Genomic DNA, 24,375 nt, shown 5'->3' on the forward strand with positions numbered 1-24,375 from the left:
TTTCGAAAAGCTCAGAAATATCATTTCAAGATGCCCAAAGCCTCATTTCAAGGCTGGAAAGACCCTTTTTCATGAGGATCGGAAGCCCCCTTTTAAGAGGAAGTCTCTTTTCAAAAGGGTCGAAATCCCAGTTTCAAGAGGCTCGGAATTTTCCTTTCGAGTGGTTAGAATTCTTCTTTCAAGAAGTCTACTTTCAAACGGCTCAGCGACGTCATTTCAAGATCCTCAAAGCCTCCTTTCAAGAGGCTCGAAAGACCCCTTTCATGTGGCTTGGAAGCCTCATTTTGAAAGCCTCGGAAACTCTTTTTAAAGGGACTCGGAATTATTCTTTCAAGAGACTTGGAAGCCTACTTTCAAAAGGTTCACAAACGTCATTTCAAGATGCTCAAAAGGTTCGAAAGCACTCTTTGAAGATAATTTTATGAGTTTCGCTTATAAAAATAGGGGGTACCTCAATGAATATAAAAACACGAAGGGGTACCTCTGAAGAAAAAGGTTGAGAACCGCTGCCTTACAGGGCAAACCTTTCCAAGTAGCCTTGCGAGCTTGAGCGTTATTGGGCCGTTATTGAGAAGCAACCTCTACCGACTAGCTATGATAAAGAGCCTCGTTCTCGCTTTTTTGTTGTTAGCGATAAGGGCCCGGATTCTAGTCGCATCTTCTGGATCAGTTCCATCTAATCTTAAGCTATCATTACACTCAATGTTTGCACTGTGACACTATTTTAAGCGGATGTTGGAATCGTTTTTTTTTTATTTCTGTTTCACGTCATTTTTGCAGTTTTTAGCGCGGAATTACGTGGTTCGAAAAAAAAATTGTTTTTTTTTGCCGAAATCGATGTTTCCAAAATTGAATGTTGCCAAAATTGAAGAGTCTGTAAAATAAAGAATCTGAATTTACAATTTTTGAAAACTCGAAGTGCATATGGACAGTATTTGAAAGATTTAATTCGAAAAATGTATTGGAGGTAACCTGAAATCCTTCCAAAATTATGCTATAGGGTTTTCAGAACTTTATGACGAGGGTTGCCTACAGAAATCGATTTAAAAGTGCTACTACAGTTGACAGCCGTTGCTCGCACAGATAAGAGGAGTAGTTCCTTTGTACCTTTGCTTTGTATAAACAAATATTAGTGTTCGGGAAAGTACTCTCGTGGTGGATTCCACCGTTCTTCTAATACGACCTGATGTTGATAAGTGCAATAATTTTGGGAAAACTTATTGAATCTTCGGGCGTCAAAGTTTCCTACTCCACAACACTCGAAATTATGTATTTTTTCGAAATCGGCGCAGCACTGTGAAAAAGTGCATAATATAAAAAGAGTTCGAATTAGTAAGAATAGTAACAATAAACGCTTCACTGTGTATGTGAATTGCGAAGCAGTGACTGTTCAAGTGCACGATTTTTCTCCTTCCACATTTCTTGCGTTTATTGGCGAATTTATGAAAAAGTTTTTTGATGCGATTTCTATCGTTCCAAACAGAGTACGAGTGCTGCAAAAAACTCAAACAGCCTATACCTTCATTACGTATTCGAGGAAAGCTTTCTAAAGTAAATAGTATTTCGCAGGGTTTCGACTTTTCGTTACAATGAGACCAGACCGTTTTTCGGGCCAAGGGATGATCTTTTTTCGTTGTTGAGGATCAACTTTCACCCATCAATCTTTTCTCTAGAATAAGCCTTGGAAAATAAACGAGAATTAGATGAAAATCCGTTTCATTTCGTTTCAGCACTTTTACCACTTTTCGCGAGAACTATCGCAGAACAATTACTAAATTGTATGGATGCACCTGGATTCGAACCCAGATTGGAAACAATAATAGCCGTAGGGAGGCGCTTACTCTAGCCACACCACCACGCTATCTGTATGGAAGCATTAATTTATTTGTTCCACATAAGCTACTACCATTTGCATTGATGATGCCACGTAAAGACTCGAATATGAAAGAAAAAGAGTACCTAAACCTACTTTTGCCGGCATCGAGTGTGTGAAAAATGGTTATCACTGGAGTTTCCATCTTGGGACATAACGGGACAAAAAATCCCGGGATTTAGGAAATTTCGGATTACCCGATTCCCGGGATATTATTTTTGATATTATATTATAAAATTTGATATTATATATTTTTTCACTTCAGGTAAAATAACAGTGTACTGTTTCTGCTAACACATTTTAATTGTTTTAAACTCGCAAGCCAAGTTAGGAATTAAACCCATAACATATTGTTTATACATCGCATCAGTCATGAAAACACAATACAATACTAGATTTCCCATTCCTCCATGGCGGGCTACTGCTGATGCTTCTCTCCGCAGCTGCAGTTCTTTTTTATTCAAACAACAAGTTCTGTCTACAACGAGGTGTTGTACATCTACCAAATAAGTCCTTAGGACTTTGCACGTCTCTCTAATCTCTTCGCTCGACCTTACTCCGAGCCAGTTGTCCTGAGCTCATTGTCTCTAGAACAATTCCTTGCCCAATCCATTGCGCGACGAAATGGTCTTCCATTCGACGTTTGTACAACAACCTGTAAAAGTGGCCCGATTTCGATGCTTGCCCAGCGCATTTTGATGCTCTGCTGAACAGCATTTGAATCTTTTGGTTCGAAGCTCCTCCTACACTTCTTCTGACCAACTCCGGAATGTTTGAGACCAAAGCTCTTTTTGGGCTACTGCTGATCAGTCAGCGAGCTAAAGAACGTTACAACTTCCCCTTTACGACGCTGCAACCAATCCATGATACCATGGCTCCACGTGATTTATGCGGCCGATCTATGGAACCCGTACTGCGATTACGTCTTTGTGGCTAATTCATCGACACTAAGATGTAGATCCTGACCGGTTTCTGTGTTCAGAACCCCTTGGAGATAAGGAGGAGCTGCAGCTGCTGGCAAAAGTATCAGTCAGGAATAAAAGCGAATTCTAGTAATTGTGTTTTCTTTGTGAGGAGGTTTCCTTATGTTCAATACGGTATCGGCCCAGTACGCTTCCATTGCGCATATTCCATCTACAACGTGGTGTCTCACACTACTTGATGTACCAACAGGAAATTCGTTGCTATCCAAATCCAATACCTACATATTCAAAACAATGTATACGATGAAGCCCACTTCGGCCGACAGTGAACACGTCTTTGCGGATTCAACGAACCTCTGTTCCAAAAAGCGCAATCCACTCTCCGATAAAAATGTAAACATTATTTGTTTCTTGAAATCGTATTTCGGAAGAATCGATTTAATTAAAATTGAATTGCGTTTCAAGTCTGTATTATCTGGCCTAAATGTGAATTTGTGAGCATTACGAGCCCTGGTATCACATTTCGACGTAGTGCTGCTTTTTAATAGTGTTTTAAACGGGGGGGAATGAGAAGTGAAAAATTCGAAGTTAGAAGTGAGTAGTGAGAGGTAAAAAGTAAGAGAGAAAAGTGAGAATTAAAAAGATAGATGTGAAAAGTCATAAGTGAGAAATGAGTAGACAGATGTGAGTTATATGAAGTTATAAGTGAGGAGTGAGAAGTGAAAAATAAGAAGTGAGAGTGCGAAGTGAGAATCTCAACTCTCTCAACTGCGAAGTGATAAGTAAGAAAAGCGTGAGAAATTCGAAGTTAAAATGAAAAGTGAGAAATGAGAAGTAAGAAATGCGAAGAAAGAAGTGAGAAGTTTGTTGTGAAAAATGAGAAATAAGAAGTGAGAAATTCGGAGTGCGAAGTAGTATTGAGAAGTTAAAAGTGAAAAGTTATAAGTGAGAAATTAGAAGTCAAAAGTGAGATATAAGAAGTTATAAGTGAGAAGGGAGAAGTGAAAAGTGAAAAATGGAAAGTGAGAAGTGAGATTTGTGAAATGAGATGTAAGAAATGAATAGTGAGAAATGAATAGTGAGAAATGCGGAGTGGGAAGTGAGTAGTGGGAAGAGGGAGGTGAAAAATGAGATGTACGAAGAGAGAAGTAAGTAGTGAGAAGTGAGAAATGAGGAGTGAGAAGTGAGTTATGAGAAGGGAGTAGTAAGAAGTGAGAAGTGAAGACTAGAACGAGAAGAGTAACACGAGATTCTTTCTACTTCCTTCTTTCTGTGTTCTTCTTCTTTCTACTGCTTCCATCTTCGTTTTGCCTTATAACTCTCCACTCACTTCTCACCACTCAACATCTCGCTTCTCATTTCCTAATTATCATCTCTCACTCTTTGCTTCCGTTTATCTCTCTACTCACATCCTACTTCTGACTTCGCAACTATCACATCTCACTGTTCACCACTCACTTCTGACTTCTCATTTCTCACTTTCCAATACTCACATGTTACTGTACACATTTTACTACTCGCCTCTCACTACTCTGTATTTATTTCGAGCAACTCATTTCTCACTTCTCAGTTCTCGCTGTTCACTATTCACGTCGAACATCTCAATTCTCATTTCACTTAATAAGGAAACATATTTTAACTACTCGGCCAAACGGCATTCGGTCAAATATAAATATGTTCTCTATCTCGATACCTTCCTAACTCGATGGTCCCTTCAATAAAGAGATAGTTCACTGTAATTAATTTTGATACCCGTAATATCGGAAACCCATTCGGTCATAGTTAAAAGACTTCACTATTCCATTTACTTCCACTATAATCACTTTGTATCACGTATTACGTTTTCTGCTTGAGAACTTCTTCAGTGTTTTGTTATCGAGTCGACAACAAAACACTGAAGAAGTTTTCAAGTAGAAAACGAAATAGGGTAAAATGACCAATAGTAGACCCTTCAGCCATTTTTGCATTATTACAGCACAATGTAAACATTTTGCTATAAAATTCAATCGGGAGAACCTGCCTTACAATCCTATGATTTGATTACATGCATTGGAAATGCTACGCAAAGTTTAATTAGATGATTTTTTACAATTTTGTAAAAAATAAACACGAGAGTATCCATTATAGGAATATTTTTTGGGGTGCATAATAGGGAAGAAGAACGTCCCGAAACGGAACATCAAAATCAAATGAAGTGTCGACTATAGGGAAGCAAATTCCTATCGCCACTACACCTAAATAAAGATTAATCATAGCCCAGTCGACACCATGGGGAGATAGGCCTACACTATGTTCGCATTAGGGCCTTGTAACATGTTATTCGGCTATCTTGATGAGCTTTCTTTTGTCGATAATTTGAATAACATGTTATTCAGGTCGTAGTGCAAACATAGTATTAGTATAGGAATAGCAGTTATTGGAGCATTTTTTATGTACGTTTAGTATGAATTGTCAACCAAATCTAAAATATTATATGATTTCAACTAAAGATTGCTTTGAACAAATAACAACAAAATCTTTAACCTACCACTAGCGCTACTTTTTTTTCTGTGAAAACATTCATCAAATATTCTGGCTTTAAGTTTTTATAATCCATTTACATTGTATTGATGTTGTATCATATTATATTAAGTCAAATAATGAGGGTGGAACAAAAAAAATCATTATAATTATATCATGTTTATGATACCTAGTCCTTATTTTTTCCAAAATTACTTTGCGCGAATTTTCGACTATAAATTGGCATTCAAAAATCTAAACAAGGGCAAACATTTCAAATAGAATGACTTTTTGATCGACCCTAACAACCAGATAAAACAACTTAGCTTGGCATTCTAAGAACAAATTTTTGGGGAAGACAAGATATGTCTTAATCAATATAAATAAAATTTATCTGTGTAGTAGAATAATTCATTATATTCAATCATCTGCGATATCCTTCATGTTTTCATTCGATAATATTTGTGTTATATGATTTTTTTTTATCTGTGATATTGTCTTTTTGCAATTTGCTACATTTGTTGCGTTTTATTTAATCAATGTATGTTTGCCCTTTTCGCATCAAGCATTATATTTATCTATCAATATTTTTTTCATTTTAATTAAAGTTGTATTTCAGTTATATAAACCACACGATTTTTTACTTGCATATTGTGGCTATGGCTTAATATGCTTATAATCAATACTCATTAAGATAATTATAATACTTCCAATAAAAAAACTTCATTTACCTACTAGAATTCTGCGCAGTGATTTGCTTAAATATTTTCGAAGTATCATTATGAGTTGGAATCATAGTGTCAGTAATGTTTTACTAATATTTTGAGCCTAATAAACTCATAACAATTTACATGTTACATGATACAATCCGATTCAATTTTGACATTGACAAACTTGAGCATGCATTAATAAGCATTAATGAGAGAATGGAAAATTATCAATCACTGTGCAGCTTCAAACACTATTCCAGTAATTATGCGCTTTCACGACGCGCTTTCTTACCTTCTTAATGCAGCAATCCGTTCATTCATTGTTTGTGTCGCAAATGGGGATCAATAATAATTTGATTTTCCACTTTCCAGAGGACGAATGCGTCAAAGCGGAAAAAGGCGAAAACGATACCAGCAACGAGTCGGCAGACACCCACGCCGACGGTGATCCTGGCGAGATGGAGAAGAAGATTTGCTCGCCTAATCGGTTGCGTAAACGGACCGGTTCCAGCACCGAGATGGCAGTGGATCAGCTGCAGGCCAGCGAAAAGCTGATTGCCGAGCTGAACGAAACGTGGGAGGAGAAGCTGAAGCGCACCGAACAGATCCGTCTGCAGCGAGAAGCCGTGTTTGCCGAGATGGGTGTCGCCGTCAAGGAGGACGGCATTACCGTGGGCGTATTCTCACCCAAAAAGTCACCCCACTTGGTAAATTTGAATGAGGACCCAACGCTGTCCGAGTGCTTGCTGTATTACATCAAAGACGGTAAATCATTATATTCAAGAGGTATTTTCAGAAAATTAATTCCGTTGTTTGCCTTGTGTCGCAAAGGTTTAACGCGTCTTGGTACGTCGGAGGCCAACGTTCCGCAGGACATTCAGCTATCGGGTTCGCACATCCTGAAAGAACACTGCGTATTTGAAAACAAGGATGGCGTTGTAACGTTGGTGCCCCATAAGGATGCCCTGGTGTACTTGAACGGTAGAAAGCTCGTCGAACCGGAAGTGTTGCAAACTGGATCTCGTGTCATTCTGGGCAAAAATCACGTTTTCCGCTTTACTCATCCGGAGCAGGCCCGAGAAAAGCGAGAAAAACCGAAGGACAAAGATGTTAACGAAAATTCGGGCGAGAAGGCGGAAGCGGCCGATTGGAACTTTGCCCAGTGTGAGTTGCTGGAGAAGCAGGGAATTGATTTGAAGGCCGAAATGCAAAAGCGTTTGTGTGCTCTAGAGGAGCAATTCAAGCGCGAAAAGTTAGCCGCTGATCAGGAGTTTGAAGAACAACGCAAGGTAAATAAACAAACAGAGGTTTTCTTCAACTTATAAAATTGTATATCAACTTATAAAATTGTATTGAAACTGCAAACAAACCTAATCTTGCCATCTGAGATAGTAAAAATAATTTTAACGCTTCCATTCCTCTATTTATTCTATCAGACCTATGAAGCTCGCATTGATGCTCTTCAGAAGCAAGTTGAGGAACAGTCCATGACTATGTCTATGTATAGCAGCTACAGCCCGGAAGACTTCCACCAGGAAGAGGATATTTTCGGTAAAATTTAATTGTAAAACTCTATTTTCAATGATTTATTTTGAAATCATTTAAACAGTGAATCCATTATTCGAATCCTGCTGGACGGCAAGAGAAGCTGGGTTGGCTGCTTGGGCTTTCCGTAAGTGGCGCTACCATCAGTTCACTTCGCTCCGAGATGATCTCTGGGGCAATGCCATATTCCTGAAGGAAGCAAATGCAATCTCTGTGGAATTGAAGAAAAAGGTAAGAAATAGTGATTTTGCTCAAATGGTTATTAATTCAACCAACACGTTGCACTTCCACGGTCAACAGGTTCAATTCCAATTCACGTTGCTAACCGACACATTGTATTCACCACTTCCACCGGAACTAACACCATCTCCAATAATCGGTGGAGCTCTCACCAACGGTCAAGAGGATGAGTTTGGTCAAGCACCGATTTCGCGCACTATTGTGGCTGTTGAAGTCACTGACACTAAGAACGGGGCAACGCACCACTGGAGCTTGGAGAAGTTACGGTATGATTGATGAGAAAAAAACATTTGCTACTATCTTTGTGTAATTCGCATTTAGAATGATTTATTTAAAAACAATCACTGACTGCTCATGTTCTTTTGAACGCCAGTTGTGCTTGGAACGCGTTAACTGGCATGCAAAAATCCTCAAAGGCAAAAGTTAATACCTCTCTATAACTCATTCTACACTCACACTCACTTTCAGTTACACATTTTCTTCCACTTTCAGTTCAGTTCTCTTAGTTACTTTCTTGTATCCTCTGTACTAGAATCAGATGAGAGCAAATGATTGATTTCCTTTTCTACTTTTTTTCTTTCCACTCATCTGAATCACTATCACTGTCGACTGCTAAATCTATAACCAAAACTAATTTAAAAAATGAAACCAAAAAATAAAATCTCACAACAACTCAATCCAACGAACCCTCACCAAACCCTTCGGCTGGCTTCCTGCAAAAAAAACCCTGTTAGCTACCGCCTTGAGCTGATGCGTCAAATTTACAATTCCGCCGAATCATCGCCGGAGATGTTACGCTACAACATGATGCTAGATCACACCGGACCAACAAAAAGCGCCGAGTGCAGCAGTGCTAATAATGGTCTCTCCCACCAATCGGCCACGATTGCCGCTTTTGTGCCAAATTGCGACGTTCACAATCTGCTGGGGTCAACTGTGGGTGTCGGCGGCGATTGCTCCGGGGACTGTTTGACGTCATTGTTGAATGCTGTGGATAACGGCGGAGCTCGCAATTGTGGCCGCCTAACGCTAGCAAATCTGATGCCCTCTAGGTTAGAAAGCCTTGTACCATACGCAGGCAGTATATATTTTAACATGCATCGGACAGAGTTTCAGCAATATAGCTACCTAACAGTCACAGCAGATAGGAATATGTACAAAGTTTTAAATAGAGCACGCGCATTACTGTCTGTCTCCGTTGCAGCAGCTGCAGCTTTATAGCAATATTTTATCTACATACAATTCATGATATATCTGCTAGCTTTACCATATGCTACGAGCTGTGTTTCGGTGTCATATTTATATACATTTTTTGAACATTGCTCATTGTGTGAAGATTGATTTTGCATTCTGTATTTCGTCTGAAATATTTTTTCGGTTGATTTTTGTTTTGTTTTGGAATTCAGTTTATTTATTTATAATTATTTCAGTCATCCATTCTAATCATTCACTGAACAATGGAATCTGATTGTATTTATGATTATTATAAGTCCATTACCCGTAATAATAGTGCATGAAATATCACTCGTTTCAATAACTATTTTGCTTACAAATTTGAAAAAAAAAAACAAAGAAGAAATCTTGTCTATTATTATTGGACCGTTCAATGATCATCTATAACTGCATTGAATGTATGCCTAATAATGTAACTTGGATCCATTCTTCTCCAGGTTGGAGTTAATGTTTGCCTAGGGCTTGTTGTAATCGGGTAGCGTTTTGAACAGGTCATAACTTCAGAACGCGCCACCCTGAGTAAACCAATAGATTAAAATCATAATGGCGGCCGCATATCCTTTGTCTAGAATGGCAGATGTTCCAGCAATCACTTCTGAGTGCGGTTCGAGTGTGCCCAGTACACCGTAATGTGCCGTTTTTTTATCAGCCTGCCGATGTCTACACTTGTAACAACTCGTGATTCATGCGTCTGTGCCAAGTATAGAACGCAGTAACAAACCTTCCGAGAATTCCATGCTTCTATGCCGTATAGGCCGATTGGACGAATCAACGATGTGGACAGAGAGGATTTATTTATTTTGGGAGGGAAAAGCCATTTTGAGCTGAGAAAAACGTCTTATCATCTTTTCTATCAACAGAATTTAGTTTCCTTATGGCAGATCTATGTTAACACTATGTATACAATTACAGTATTAGAAAGCAACAAATACTAATCAGTTAATCATTACATTTCAATCTCGTGACAATAAACGTAAAAAAATATTTGGCTCTAGACAAATTGAAATCAATAACATTATAACACCGATTAAAATGCGACACATACTATTGCCCGTGTCTGTAACCTGCGCGACTTTAGTTGGCTACGCAAACCGTAGAAAGTCCTACTTGCAGCCGCAGCACATCTTTGCACCTCGCGACTAACATCATTATCACATACAAGTGTTCCGTGATATATAAATTGGCCGACAAACTCAAATCGCATCCCATCCATTTCCACCTCGGGACCAACACCATTCGGACTGTCCCGTTCTCTGCCAGTCGCCAGGTATTTTGTTTTGACGGAGTTTCAGATCAGCTTTATTGTTTCACTCTCGTTTAAAAGACAACAAAGCCATTACCGATGCGATCTACACAATGATGTCGATTTCGTGCACCTTAATATCGCACATATAAATCACCCATCATGTTTGCATTGCTTACACTCGCGACTAGAGGTGTGCACCGGTCCGAAAATCTGCGGCGGCGGCGTTTGTCAGAAAGTCGGTCGGCGGCGGCGGCGTTTTCGGCGTCACGCCGAAAGCCATTTGGCCGGCGGCAACGGCGGCGGCGTGAATCGGCGTGAGAGATTTTTTTACGTTCGTTTCTTAAAGATTTTTTTCTGCATTTTTTCGGGATATTTTGAAGACTTCAGCAGGAGAATCTTTTTGTCGGAAATCTAATGAACTTCTCCCGAAAATTCTCTGAGTTCCTCCAAAACATTCATTTGAAAATTATTTTCGGATTTCCCATGGCAACTATAAAGTTTTGATTTTTTTAAACTTTCCAAGGGAAACACATTGAAATTTCCATGGAAAATTGTTTGGTATTTCCGTGGGAAATTCTTTGGAATTTACATGAAAAATTGTTCCTAGTTTCTACAGAAAAATGTTCGGAAAATCCACGAATAGTTTCTGTTGATTATTCTTCGAAATTCACACAGAAATTCTACAGAAACAGAAACAGAAAAGTTTCCGCGGGAGATTGTTCAAAATGTAGATAAAAAAAAATGGATTTGAGCGGCATTTTTTTCTAATTTCACGAAAAACTGTTCAGTATTTAAACGTAAACAAATTCTAAATTTTGAAAGAATTTCTATGGATTTCTACAGGCAATTATTCGTATTGACCATAAGAAATTCTTCGGAAATTCAATGAAAAAAAAAACAGATTAATCCACCTAACGTTGGTGGTGCCTTTCTCGCGCATTATAAAAATGAGGGAAACGCAAAAGACCCGTAAAAATATCACTTCAGGAGTATAGATTTTACTATTTCCATCCTGAGTCGATTGGTATGTGTGAGCCTTCTATCAAAAGTTTTGCTTGGAGTGACCCTATAGCCTATAGGTAAAAAGGAATTATCGTTAGGACGAAAATCATTTGGTGGAAAGCCGAATAATACGTCAAGCCGAAATTTATCAAGCAGAATTGCATTTGGGGGAAATCAAGGCCGAAATTAACGTTCGGGCGAAACGGTTATACAACGGAAAACAGTTTCAATTCAAACAAAATTTCATTTGGCCAAAGCGACATATGGCCGAACTGGTATTTTGACCGAAAAGCCCTCTTCCCCAACAGGTCGTTTAATGAATAGGTTATGAAGCCGAAAATGTCGTTTGGCAGAAATAGTTGTTAGACAGAAAACGTCGTTGATTACTCAACGGGTAGTATGGTTAAAAATATCCACCCAGTTGGCCAAATAACATTTTCGGCGAAATGGTTTTTCTGCCAAACGGAAATAGTTGAAATAACCTTTTCGGCCAAACAACATTTTTGGCCAAATTACCAGCTCGGCCGAACGACATTTTCGGCCATGTCCATTTCGGCTGAATAAAATTATCGGCCAGATGGATTTTGTTCTAATGGTTTGGTCGGTCAAATACCATATATATCCAAACACCTTTCGGCCTTGTGGTTTTCGGACAAATTGGTACTCGTCGTTTGGCCGAAAGTCATTTGGCGAGAAGCCATTTATTGGAATAACACGTCATCTAGCCAAATTCCATTAAGCCGAATTGGACGTTTGTCCAAAACGGTCGGAATGGTTTGACCGAAAATGACATGTGGCCGAAAGCGACAAACAGCCGAGAGACACATCCCGGCGAACTGGTAACTTGACCGAAAAAGTTGTTTGCCCTAACAGTTCCTTTGACTGTATATGCCATTTAGCAGAAATAGTCGTTTGGCCGAAAAAGTCATTTGATCGAATCGATCATTTGACAGAAAATGCCGTTTGGTAGAAATGGTCGTTTGGCAGAAAGAGCCATTTGGACCGAAATGTCCTTTCTGTGAAACGACTTTTTTTTGGCACAAAGACCAATTCAAATCTCTGGAGTTTTAACATGATGTTCTAGGGATCAATCAGAAAAATCTACGGAAATTCCACTGAATCTTCAGAATTTCACAGAAAAAAATCTGCGGACTTCTTCAAAGAATCGGCGAGAAAAATTGTAGACCACCAGCGCGACAAATTTTAAATGGTGACGCGCCGATGCAAAAATGTCTGCGGCGGCGCACACCTCTACTCGCGACTCACCTCGTGAGGAAGGTGGAATTGACTGACTTCGAATGTGTATGTTGTACGATAGCTGCTTCGATCCGTCAAGTAACTGAAAAACAGAGGTATGTTAGGTTTATTCATGTTTAAGGGCCTGTTCAGTTCCACACAGATTTCATCCGCAAAACTAAATGAGCATGCTTGTTGATTATGGTTCCGTTTATTTGAACACCAGATCTATGAATGACAAATGTCCACGGTTCACAAAATTTTTTGAATATTTATATGAACAAATGTCTACGCTGGAAGAGGGGGTATCTAAACCTGACCAAAACATGCCCACGTGGTATCTGGACAGCCCCCAAGGCTTTGTCGCAGAGTTAATATATATCTGGACCGTTATTGATCGTCATTCTCGAAAACCGCTTTGATATTCGCTAAAAAATTGGCGCCGCAGATTGTACCCCGTTTGGAATAATGTCGTTTGGCATAAATTCGTTTGGCATAAAAATCATTCGGCAGGATTGTTAATAGAGATGTGTGAATAACATTGAGCAATTTAGCTTCGTTGTTTCTACCAAAAGGGCGATACATGATAGTTGGACGCATGATTGTACAACGTGGCAGAAGAAGGATGGAGAATGTTCCTATAAAAACGGAAACATTACAAATATTGACACTACTAGCAAGATGAATCAACTTTGTAATAATTCTACATTGGGGGCTAAGAAAATTGTAAAGCTTCTGCCTCCTGTCTTCACCTGTCATAAGACGAGTATAGTACTTTTCCATTCATTAATTCCACCACATTGTAATGTAAAGTAAAAGGGCATGACACTGAAGACGGTTTTACAGTTGAGGTCGAAATGGGTGTCTGTATAGGACAAATGTGTTCTTCGGAAGCAGGGTCATATCTCCCTTTACCTTAAACTGAGCAAATGACTAAATTGAAAGAAGAAATCATACTCTCTCTCTTGCCTTCTGCAGGGCAAATGTATTCTTTGAATGAAGGGGTCGTATATCCCCTTGTCTCAAACCGGGTAAATACTTGAATTAAAAAGGACTCATATCCTGTCTTGCCTTCTGCAGGGAAAATTCGTTATATGAAAAAATGGTTCATATATCCCCTAGCCTTAAACTGAGGAAATGATTGAATTGAAAAAGGAATCATATCCTCTCTTGCCTTCTGCCGGGCAAATGCATCCCTCGAAGAAGGGTTTATATCTCCCTTCATCCGAGCAAATGCCTGAATTGAAAGAAGAAGTTTATATCGTTCTCTATTTTAGCGCTATGAGCATGTGGCTCGGTCTGTTTTTTCTCATCTGTCACTTTTTTTTGCACTCCACATCAAATCAGCTTTTTCGTTGGTTTCCTTTTGTGACATTAAGTAACTTTAAGGTTGTCCTATTGACCGCCTCGTAGTCTTGTTACGACAATGTGTTCAAATTTTCTCAAGGCTCTCACATCTATGACGTCTGTTAAATGCCGACCGTCTACCAATACATTATCGATTTGGGAACACCATTTGGATGTGTCAGGTGTGCTTTCGGAAATACTTGCGTGAAAAATAGGTGCAACAGAAAACCATTTATATGATTGTGAAAAAAAACGGCCTCAGGCCGTTGTCATTGGTAGTAGCATGGAAGCTGTCCTTTCCAATGACTGGGTGAATGAACACTTCCTTTTCGATCTGTGCACTGCCCTGTCTTTTAACGATCGTTCAATCGTGTATTTCCGATTTCATTTTTCGAGATTGATTGTTAGTTTTTCGGTATGTTGCCTTACCAGGGCTGCGATACCTAGCCACGCGATGGGGCTGCCATCTTAGGAACATCATTTGACACAGCATAAGTCCCACTCAATGACTAAGCTAGTGCTTAGGGAAAGGTCGATTTGAACTTGTGAGCAAGAGTTCTAAGGGTGAGTCGCCCTTCCCAGAATACAACATTTGGCTTCAGGTCGTACTGCTCTTTAATCCACGGAAGAACATACATACCTAAAATCTTGATGTAGACCCCCGTATTTACTTTGTTTGCTTCTGGAATGAAAGCCGAGTTCATATTTTTTTGGCATCGGAGGCCACCAATCCAAACACGAACAGCCATATATTTAATAAGCTTTAGAACGCAATAATTTCGCTCTAACGTCTGAAATTCAAATCGTGTACCGTGGAGCATCGAAATCCCTACACTTAAGCACTTCAGTATATGTAAAAGTCACTAGAAAATACAAATCGAACGCAAATAAAACGTCATTAGTACAGGCTCACAAGGGCCTCTATTTTTGGACTGTTCCACTTTTACGCATTGAATGTTACGAAGAACATGTTGAAATAATGAACAAAATCAGTACCTCCTGAATCGAAATCCGTCCACCGTGGACGAATTTCGAATCGTAGCATCATAATCCGTACTTATTTTTGACTAAATATTTAAATTACAGCCGATCGATTGACTCTATTACCACTATAAATAGTTCAATACGCACCTTGATAAGTGATCCCTATGATTTATTTCCCACTGGTTTTGCTTTATTTATTGTTATTTACAGTTTGAATACAGTAACTTTTGGATATATTCTAGTCAGCACGCGAACAAGTGGCACCAAAAGCTATGAGTTTTCTGGGTATTGATTTGTTTTCGATTTTTGTTGTTTTAATTTCAATGCCTACTCTCCATTTTAATGACCAAAAAGCTTACTGTCAAGTATATGAACAGGACAAGATACATAATTTATAAATTAAATGGAACCCCCCTTAATTTATTGATTTCTCCTGAGGTGGACGGATTTCGGTGCTGTACGGATTTCGGTCCCCACTGTATTTGTATTCCTGATAGGCCCCAAGTAGTGCAAATATGTTGTGATTGTTGTATTACTGTAAACATACTTGGGGTCTCCAATAGCCTTGCGAGCAAAGGCGTAGGATTGCCAATCCGGAGATGGCGAGTTTGATTCTCGGTCCGGTCTAGGATGTTTTCGGGTTGGAAACTTTCGGAAACTTTCTCGATACCCTGGGCATAGTGTATCCATTGTACTTGCCACATAGGATACAAACTCATGCAATGGCGGGCATAGAAAAGCTTTCAATTAATAACTGAGGAAATGCCAATAGAATACTAAGTTGAAAAGCAGACCAAGTTCCAGTTGGAATGTAGAGCAATAGAAGAAGAAGAAACATGCTCTCGTCGGTGAACAGGATTACCTGATTTTCACGCTTGCGGTTGGTAATTATGTGAGTTTTTCCGTGACCTTTGCCCCGCAATCTTTCTTTACGATCTTTCGTGTCGTAAAGTCACTGAACCTGTGCTCCTTCGCCATATCATTGAACGCATTGGATTCGCCCGTTTTTCCTTTTAATGGCAATGATAACCCTCGGATTTCGAGCTGATCTGGTGGTCACCTTCGAGGATAGTTATCCTTTTTTTCCCGGTCTAAAACCTTTTTCACGGTCCATCGGAACACTCCCACAGCGAACATTATTTTCCGTGCATCAAGTGATTTGACGTTGGCGGAAAAACTTTCCGATGGTCGACCGTTAGACCCTCGTTTTAATTTTTCTATCTTCTCGCAATACGACGCAGCAAACATTATCACGCATACGGTATTATGGTTTATCTGCGACATCTTGGATTATGTTTTTTATGTCACTTATTTTCAGCCAATTTTCGATCGGTTCTGAAACACAGCTTGTGACTTATCAATCTAACATATGTTGCAAAACATATCCATTGAAGCATATATGAGGGGCATTGGAACGGTCAATTTTAGAGAAAGTGAATAATGTCCGCAAAAATGTATACATAATTTGAATAGCGAACATTTCGTCAGCTAAAATTACAATTCAAAAGATCTACAACGAAAAATGTTCCTCCGTCCTGGTTAAATTGTAGCCATCATGCCATCATGCAAAATGTTTGTGGAAATGTAGCGTTTGAGGCATTCTTGCTACTCGTAGGCAGTGGTGGAAATACTCGCTTCAGGAGTAAGAAAAGAGTGTAATTGGGCCTACCAAAAATGCCACACTCGCGCGAACCTACTGCCTGCATTTTTCTGGTACTTGCTTTGTTCGCGAGTACGGACAGAGCAAAGTAAAAAATCAGGGCAGTATTCTGTTCGGGAGTAAAAGTCACGGTCGCGAGTATTTGTGGTTACTTCGAACACAATGGACAAATTTCACTTGAGATAAACACAATAACAATAATCAAAGGTGTTCTTGCTCGAACATCCGTGATAAACATGTTCCGAGGTTGTTTTATGACATTTTGCAAATTATGCCGAATGACTCGCGAAGCTTCACGAACATTTTTCATGGTTCGTTTTTCTGTTTTCTCTGCGAGTAGTAGGTAGGCATAAAAAAGCAAAGCAAGTGTTCGCGAGTATTCCGCATTGCCTACTTCTCGTTTTGTAAGCAAGGTTCACAGATTTCCACCACTGCTCGTAGGTTTTCATCTGAAAAGAAGGAAGCGGACGCATGGTGGGTTGTTCTCTAAGGAATGTTAGCTAAGAGAAGTTTTGCCTTCAGGTTTTTCGGTAACAGCTATTTTATAGTTCGAACAAACTATTTATTTTGTTATTTTTTCATTTCTATTATATTTTGTTTTTGTATGCAACATAAAATATCGTATTTAGTATTTATTCAACATAAGCATTTCCATTCAATTCATTATCTAACTGTACCTCAGTTACATTAACATTGAACATTGAACGCGATCTGTTTTGATTGGAATCCTTCATCATACACTGACAACATTACATCACCATGCAATACACAACGGCCGTTTTTTTGTCTCTGAATCGTATTTTTTTTTCTTCCAAATTTGAACACTCGAAACCCACGCCTTTGAGGATAATATGTCTCCACATGATGCCTTTAGTAGAGCGCTTTTTGCACCCTTAGCTTCCGATATGCATTTGAAACTCGCGAACACATATTTTTCGATCGTAATCCGCAAGCACTGCGTAAAGGATGATATTGAATGGAAATCCCAGCAGATATTATCTATGAACTGTGTAATCGTGTTTTTGATCGTCTACATATTATTATGTGGCTAATTATTGAGTTTGATATGTTTTATTGCGCAACTTTTGGTGTATAGAAAAGCTTTTAATCCAATAGAAATAGTGGAACCAAATAGATTGAAAACCCAAAAAGTGTAACTGTTTCTTTTGATTATTTCCGCATTCTAGACAACGCTTGGAGCTAATGCGTGAAATGTATCACAATGAAGCTGAACTCAGTCCGACATCGCCGGACTACAACGTAGAAAGTCTAACCGGCGGTGACCCATTCTATGATCGTTTCCCGTGGTTCCGTATGGTTGGAAGGTATGATCGAGACATTTCGTCACTTGTGTAGTAGATATCAGATGTTGTTTCAAATGCTTGCAGATCCTTCGTATATTTGAGCAACCTGCTCTATCCAGTTCCGTTGGTTCATAAGGTAGCGATCGTAAACGAACGTGGCGATGTTCGTGGTTATTTGAGAGTGGCCGTTCAACCGGTTATGGACGAAGAGAATGCGGACTTCAACAATGGTGTGAAACAATCGGCCCGAATTGTATTCGATGAAGAGCAAAACGGTAGCCACAAGGTGCCCAAGATTCGCACCATCCACGACAAGGATGAGAAGTACATCGAGGGGTCGCACGACATCATGAAACTCGAGGAATTGGAACAGGAAGATGCTGACTCGGGTCGGGGTGATTCGAGTGTTGCTTCCGAGCTACATGAGTCGAACGAACAAGAACCCGGTGAGCACTTGCAGCCGGGTAAGGAGTTTACCTTCCGGGTTACGGTTTTGCAGGCAACTGGAATTGCGGCAGAATATGCGGACATTTTCTGTCAGTTCAAGTAAGTTTGTGTTGGGTGAAGTAATGAAAATAACGTTAATGAGCGCAATACGTTTGCAGCTTTTTGCATCGTCACGAGGAAGCATTCTCAACGGAACCCGTCAAGAATTCAGGATCTGGAGCACCCCTTGGATTTTATCATGTACAGAATGTAGGTTGAAAATAATGTCTTTAGAAACTTTCGATTCACCGCATTTTGCATTGATTTATAGATCACTGTTCCTGTTACAAAATCGTTCGTTGAATATTTGAAGACACAGCCGATAGTATTCAAGGTATTCGGTCACTATCAGAATCACCCGCTGCACAAAGACGCCAAACAAGATTGTCAGATTACGCGTCCACCACCACGTCGCATGCTGCCACCGAGCATTCCAATCAGTCAACCTGTGCGGAGTCCAAAGTTCGGTCCCTTGCCGTGTCCTCCCTCGTCAACAGTATTAGCCAAGCACGACGTGTTGGTTTGGTTCGAAATATGCGAACTTGCTCCGAATGGTGAGTACGTTCCGGCAGTTGTGGATCACAGTGACGATCTGCCATGTCGGGGCCTGTACCTCCTGCATCAGGGTATTCAGCGCAGGATAAGGATAACCATCGTACATGAACCCACGGCAGAGGTCAAATGGAAGGACATTCGAGAGCTGGTCGTGGGACGTATTCGCAACCAACCGGAACCGGCAGATGAGCTGGACGATTCCGATTCGTGTGTCCTCTCGTTGGGGTTGTTCCCCGGAGAGGTGCTCGAAGTTCCTGGCGATGATCGGTCGTTCTTCCGTTTCGAGGCTGCCTGGGATTCCAGCTTACACAACTCGGCATTGCTCAATCGTGTCACACAAACAGGCGAACAGATCTTCATCACGCTTAGTGCATATCTGGAGGTAAATACTAACATAGTACTCCTTTTTCTCGAATATCATTATTTCAAGTCAATAGTCTTCGTCGAAGTTCCATAATTAATTTGAAATTTATAATTCAAGTAGCCTAATGAGATCATGACATTTCAAATGTATTGTAAATAATTTCTCTAACAATCCAAAACAGCTCGAAAACTGTGCCCGTCCGGCTATAATCACCAAGGACCTAAGCATGATTATCTACGGTCGCGATGCACGCACTGGACCACGTTCGCTCAAGCACCTCTTCTCGGGCCAATATCGTAATCCGGAGGCGAACCGACTGTCGGGTGTATATGAACTGTCACTGCGGAGAGCTTCCGAAGCAGGTAGTCCAGGTAGAAATGTGCTAGTGTGTAGAGGCTAATATCGCAATAAAAAAAACTACGCTTTGCACTTTTGATTTCCTAGAGGGTTTTGTATTTTGCTCTTAAGTTTTATTTATGAATCGCCAGAATACTTCATGCACTTGTCCGATTAGTCATTTCTGGACAAAGAAAATTAGTTGTTCTTTCTCTTTCACAATACTGAGCATTTGAAAGGGAATGACACGCTCTGTAGTTGACTGCGAATTTCATTGTTTCTAGTTACAACCATGCTTAATGGTAGTATCGATTGAAGTTGAATATTTTATTTTGCCAATTGAATTCAAATTTTTTACAGTTTGGGATCAACTTTTTGCCTAATTTATCTCAAACTGACACCGTTAAGATTCTCATTATGTTGAGACCGATTTATTCCAATCCGCAGGCGTACAGCGTCGTCAGCGTCGCGTGCTGGACACAAGCTCCACATACGTTCGGGGTGAAGAAAACCTGCACGGATGGCGTCCGCGCGGAGACTCGCTTATCTTCGATCACCAGTGGGAGCTCGAGAAGCTAACTCGACTCGAAGAAGTTGGTCGTGTTCGACATTTGCTGATGCTTCGCGAACGTCTCGGAATGGATACCACACCGAATCCGACTACCAAAACCGAGAAAGACGTGTGCAACTTGGCTCAACGGGCGAGTGCTTCGCCGGTTCACATGGTAATTCCGCCTTCTCCGCAGACACCGGTCAAAGATCAGCAAACACCGACCCTGCCCGAACGAGAACTTACTCCCCGCGAAACAGAACTGGTGTGGAAATGTGTCAAACTAATCCAGGGACGCATCGGGGCTAAGGGCGATCCGAGTGAAACCAACAACCAGCTTGCGGTAGACGCTTCGCCAGGTGACGAAGGTTGTGCCGATATGAACGCCAGCTACATATCGGGTAATTCCATCGAGTTATGCTCCCCTGATCGGATGGACATACCCAACGGATGGGAAGCCCCTGCCCCGGTGCCGCAGTCACAGGAAGTTCCACTAAGATTGTATGTACCGGAACTGGAAGAGATCCGTGTGAGTCCGGTAGTGGCGCGAAAGGGCTACCTGAACGTACTCGAACATGGCGGATCGGGCTGGAAGAAACGATGGGTCACAGTGCGCCGTCCGTACGTGTTTATCTTCCGCTCGGATAAAGATCCGGTTGAACGGGCGGTACTGAATTTAGCAACTGCACAGGTCGAGTGCAGCGAGGACCAAGCGGCAATGGTGAAGGTGCCCAATACATTTAGGTGGGTTTCAAAGTGGTTTTGTTTCCATGAAACTAAAAATGATGTTTGTTTTCTTTTTCACAGCGTCGTCACAAAGCACCGAGGATATTTGTTACAAACGCTTGGCGATAAAGAGGTGCATGATTGGTTGTATGCCATCAATCCGCTGTTAGCTGGTCAGATTAGGTGAGTAATCTCGCTATTTATACAAAGTATACTGTTTTAGAGCTTTTGTCGAAGAAAGCAAGGCCTTGTGCGAACTATGATGGTTCTGATTTGACTGTAAATATATGAGATGGGATTGAGAGTGTGTATCAGGGCATTAATGAAATTACAACTGAACAATGAAGTGGTAGCCAATCGGAGTCAAGGAAGGAAAGTATTAGTCGTTCGCGTCTATCACTTTTATCTCCAACAGTTGTTAACCAGTTGACGCACCCTTCTTCAAACAAACCATTCCGTGGAATGCTTGACAAGTATTGCAAATTTTATCATTCGATTGGTTCTTTCTGCTGGAAGGAGATTCTCATTTCCCATGGGTTTCGTGTAAGTGTCTCTGCTTACAGGTCCACCACCCCCATTTTTGGCCCTTCATACATCAATATGTTGAAATCAACATGATATTGAAATTTGACCTTAGCATATGCCGAAAACATCATCGAAAACCGACTAATTTCCTAAATGCGCGGTAGGCGCCCATTGACCTATTTTGTTGCAGATTAGGACAAGTTGAGTTGCAACATTTACAAGCGAGGACAATGTTGTTGTCATTAGCAAAGTGATCAGACGTTTAGGCTCATACATTTGAATTCGATTTTCTTGTGTAAATTTTCAAATCTGAATACGTTGGAATTGCATAGCACGCTAGCGCCGCCTATACAACTTATTGCTACGTTTTACGACGTTTTGCCATATATCGCCTTCTACCTTACCCGCGTTTGCCATCCACCGAATCATGGAATCAAAACAGAAACACTCAAAAAAGATTTCCCCGCACGGCCGCAAAAATCATTTTTATCTGAACGACTTTACAATTGACCAGAGGCGTCGCGTGATCAATTCTTCAACCTGTGCACCGAGCGGCGTATTTCGGTTTTCAGTTGTTTGATGTAGCTGTCAATGATACTTTTTCAAAATAATATTTGTTGTAGAAAAAAAGTTAAGAATTCAATGATGAAAATTATGACGAGTTGATGATTGTTCGTGAAATGACACATCCAATATAAACGATCCCATATGTTTCGTCTAAATCTGCTTCTAAGCTACATCCCATTTATCGAATTGAATTCAAACTAAACTTAAAGTGACAGCGCGTTAAATTGAAAAACAAACTAATCTGGAGTATCATAATGCTTTTTAATATGATATATAAGACATCTGTTCAATGAAACGCTATCTTTTAATTTTAATTCAAGTTATTTCGTAGAATGAGACAAGTCTTAATAGTTTGAACACATAAGTTGAAAGTTGAATTATATTAAGAATTATTAGACGGCTAATACACATTTGTTATTAGCATGTCATACATATCAGAAAAATGGGGTCTATACAATCTAAACTTCCCTCAACTATTAATTATTCTATTTTAGTTTATTCCTCTGATGATTTTTTTTTCCGAAGGGCTGTTTTCATACCACGTGGACAGATGTTGAACAGTTTTAGATGTGTTCTTCCTTCCATCAGCGTACACATCTGATCATGCAATTTTTCATTAATTTGTGTGAACCATGGACATTCTACCTACTCCTCTATCCCCTATGTTGGCCACATGATGAATAGCTCCTAAATATTTTGGATATTGGATTTTATTAAAATTCACCAAAGGCCAAACCCAATCAATATGAAATATTAAAACGCTTTTGATCCGATGTGCTTATTTAAAACCGGACACGTAAAATACACGGTAGGCAAAAAACCGATTTGCTTTTCTGCATCGGCTCCATCGGCAACAAACCGACACACCTACCTATGGTTACCTATACAACGCCGATTACGGTTAAAGCGGGTGACCTACACATACAAAATAATCCGTGTATGATACATGGCAAACCGTTCTCTGCTAAAAGTGCACGTGTTGGACAACTTGTGGAGGTGCGTCGTTTCGGTATCGTGGAGTAAAATATAACGCGCCCCCATCGCAGCATTTCAATTGCCTCATAGTCATATCACATGTCGCCTGTCGCCTACGTGCATATTTTGAGATTATGTATTTATACCTAATCGTAAAATTTGTAGGGACACGGCAGGTATTTCCGTCCATCGTCACTATTGCAGAACGTTTCTCCGGAGCTTACGATTTGGTACATATGAGTTTTACAAAAAAGCGTCTCTTTTATTGGTTTTCGAGACTATGACGAACAGACGAAAATACCTGCCGTGTCCCAACTAAACATATGACAAATGCACATAATCCAGGTACAGCAACAGTTCGCTAACTGGGCGCCTTTTAACTGGACTGTTTTTTAACTGGTATACAAGTGCGAAAGAACAGAATCGGATAGGAAGCCCCCACAGAAAAAATGTGATTCTCGCTTTGATTTCGCTCATTTCGTGTTGGTTACTGCACAGCTGTGTAGATCAAGTTGAAATGCATCATCAGAGCTAGTGCTCCCCGCATTTGGAGCTTTCTAAAAGAAATTTATCATGAGGTATAGTCTCCCGAATCAGTTCTCTATCATGACAGCTTGCGAAAAAAGTCTCTCGCGGTATGCTACATATCGTATATGTACACAGAGATGATAAGTGAGAGACTTGTTCATTCTCTTTAGGATTCAATCCCTGTCTAACCATCAGCGTCCTATCAATAAGGTAGCACTTGTGAACGTTTAGCGAGCTTCGCCTACAATCCAGGCGCTAATGGGTTGAGACTAAGTATCTACTAGTCTTGACAGAATCCAGGAAAGTGAAATTCACTTTTCTTGCCATTGCCTTGAATGTTCAGTACTTATTGCTAAAACTTCTTCTGAGAAAATCAAGTTTTACTTGATTCCACTTTAAGCCATTGAACGGGGATTATTCGTACTAACGGCTCCATTTATAGTTTCAAACATAGCTTGGATTCGTTGAGAGTGACTCAGCCAAGAGGATTAATGTACACCCCATGTGTCCTCGACATCCTGGGATGAGGCGTAGTTTTCAGTCTATAGACCCTGGCCCAAGTACAGTCGCCAAGCAAAGAGAACAGGTTACAACGTTTTGAACACGAACACCCGTTCTCGTGTTCAGATGCATCTCTGGCGGTGATGGTGAATGCACTCAATGAGTTACTGTAACTGTTGCTGTCGGCTGATAGATCGCTTCCTCTCGTTTGATCGCTCGGTAGACGTCAGCCGCTTTGACAGATTGTGTCAGACGATGAGCCCACCGGCAAATAGATGGTACGTTTCAGGGTAGAAGACTGGTCCTCCCAAGAAGAGATGATATGGCTCATACCATACGGGTTGTCTTCTGGTTCTCGGAGACTGACGAATCTGGCTCGGTTCCTGCTAAATAGTAGATCTTGACTAGTAGTAGTAGATACTGTTTCTTCAGTCTGAAACTCCTGTGATCCAATAAAGTT

At 40.3% G+C, this 24,375-nt stretch overlaps 1 protein-coding gene across 10 annotated transcripts in view; it reads left to right on the forward strand.

Moving 5' to 3' along the window:
* Positions 1-24,375, forward strand: part of LOC134224547 (kinesin-like protein unc-104) — a 174,547-nt gene that overhangs the window by 134,283 nt on the left and 15,889 nt on the right. For 6 of the 10 annotated variants that reach the window (XM_062703927.1, XM_062703932.1, XM_062703929.1 and 3 more), the window contains 13 exons: positions 6,378-6,770; positions 6,837-7,294; positions 7,442-7,556; positions 7,615-7,781; positions 7,851-8,056; positions 8,525-8,842; positions 17,686-17,823; positions 17,887-18,348; positions 18,408-18,498; positions 18,560-19,225; positions 19,389-19,578; positions 19,991-20,837; positions 20,901-21,002. In XM_062703927.1, the coding sequence (XP_062559911.1) occupies positions 6,378-6,770; positions 6,837-7,294; positions 7,442-7,556; positions 7,615-7,781; positions 7,851-8,056; positions 8,525-8,842; positions 17,686-17,823; positions 17,887-18,348; positions 18,408-18,498; positions 18,560-19,225; positions 19,389-19,578; positions 19,991-20,837; positions 20,901-21,002 (4,153 nt within the window). The remainder of the gene's footprint in view (positions 1-6,377; positions 6,771-6,836; positions 7,295-7,441; positions 7,557-7,614; positions 7,782-7,850; positions 8,057-8,524; positions 8,843-17,685; positions 17,824-17,886; positions 18,349-18,407; positions 18,499-18,559; positions 19,226-19,388; positions 19,579-19,990; positions 20,838-20,900; positions 21,003-24,375) is intronic. The other 4 variants (XM_062703933.1, XM_062703936.1, XM_062703931.1 and 1 more) reach the window with 3 other exon arrangements.

Source organism: Armigeres subalbatus, chromosome 3, assembly GCF_024139115.2.
Source record: "Armigeres subalbatus isolate Guangzhou_Male chromosome 3, GZ_Asu_2, whole genome shotgun sequence".
Classification (NCBI taxonomy): domain Eukaryota; kingdom Metazoa; phylum Arthropoda; class Insecta; order Diptera; family Culicidae; genus Armigeres; species Armigeres subalbatus.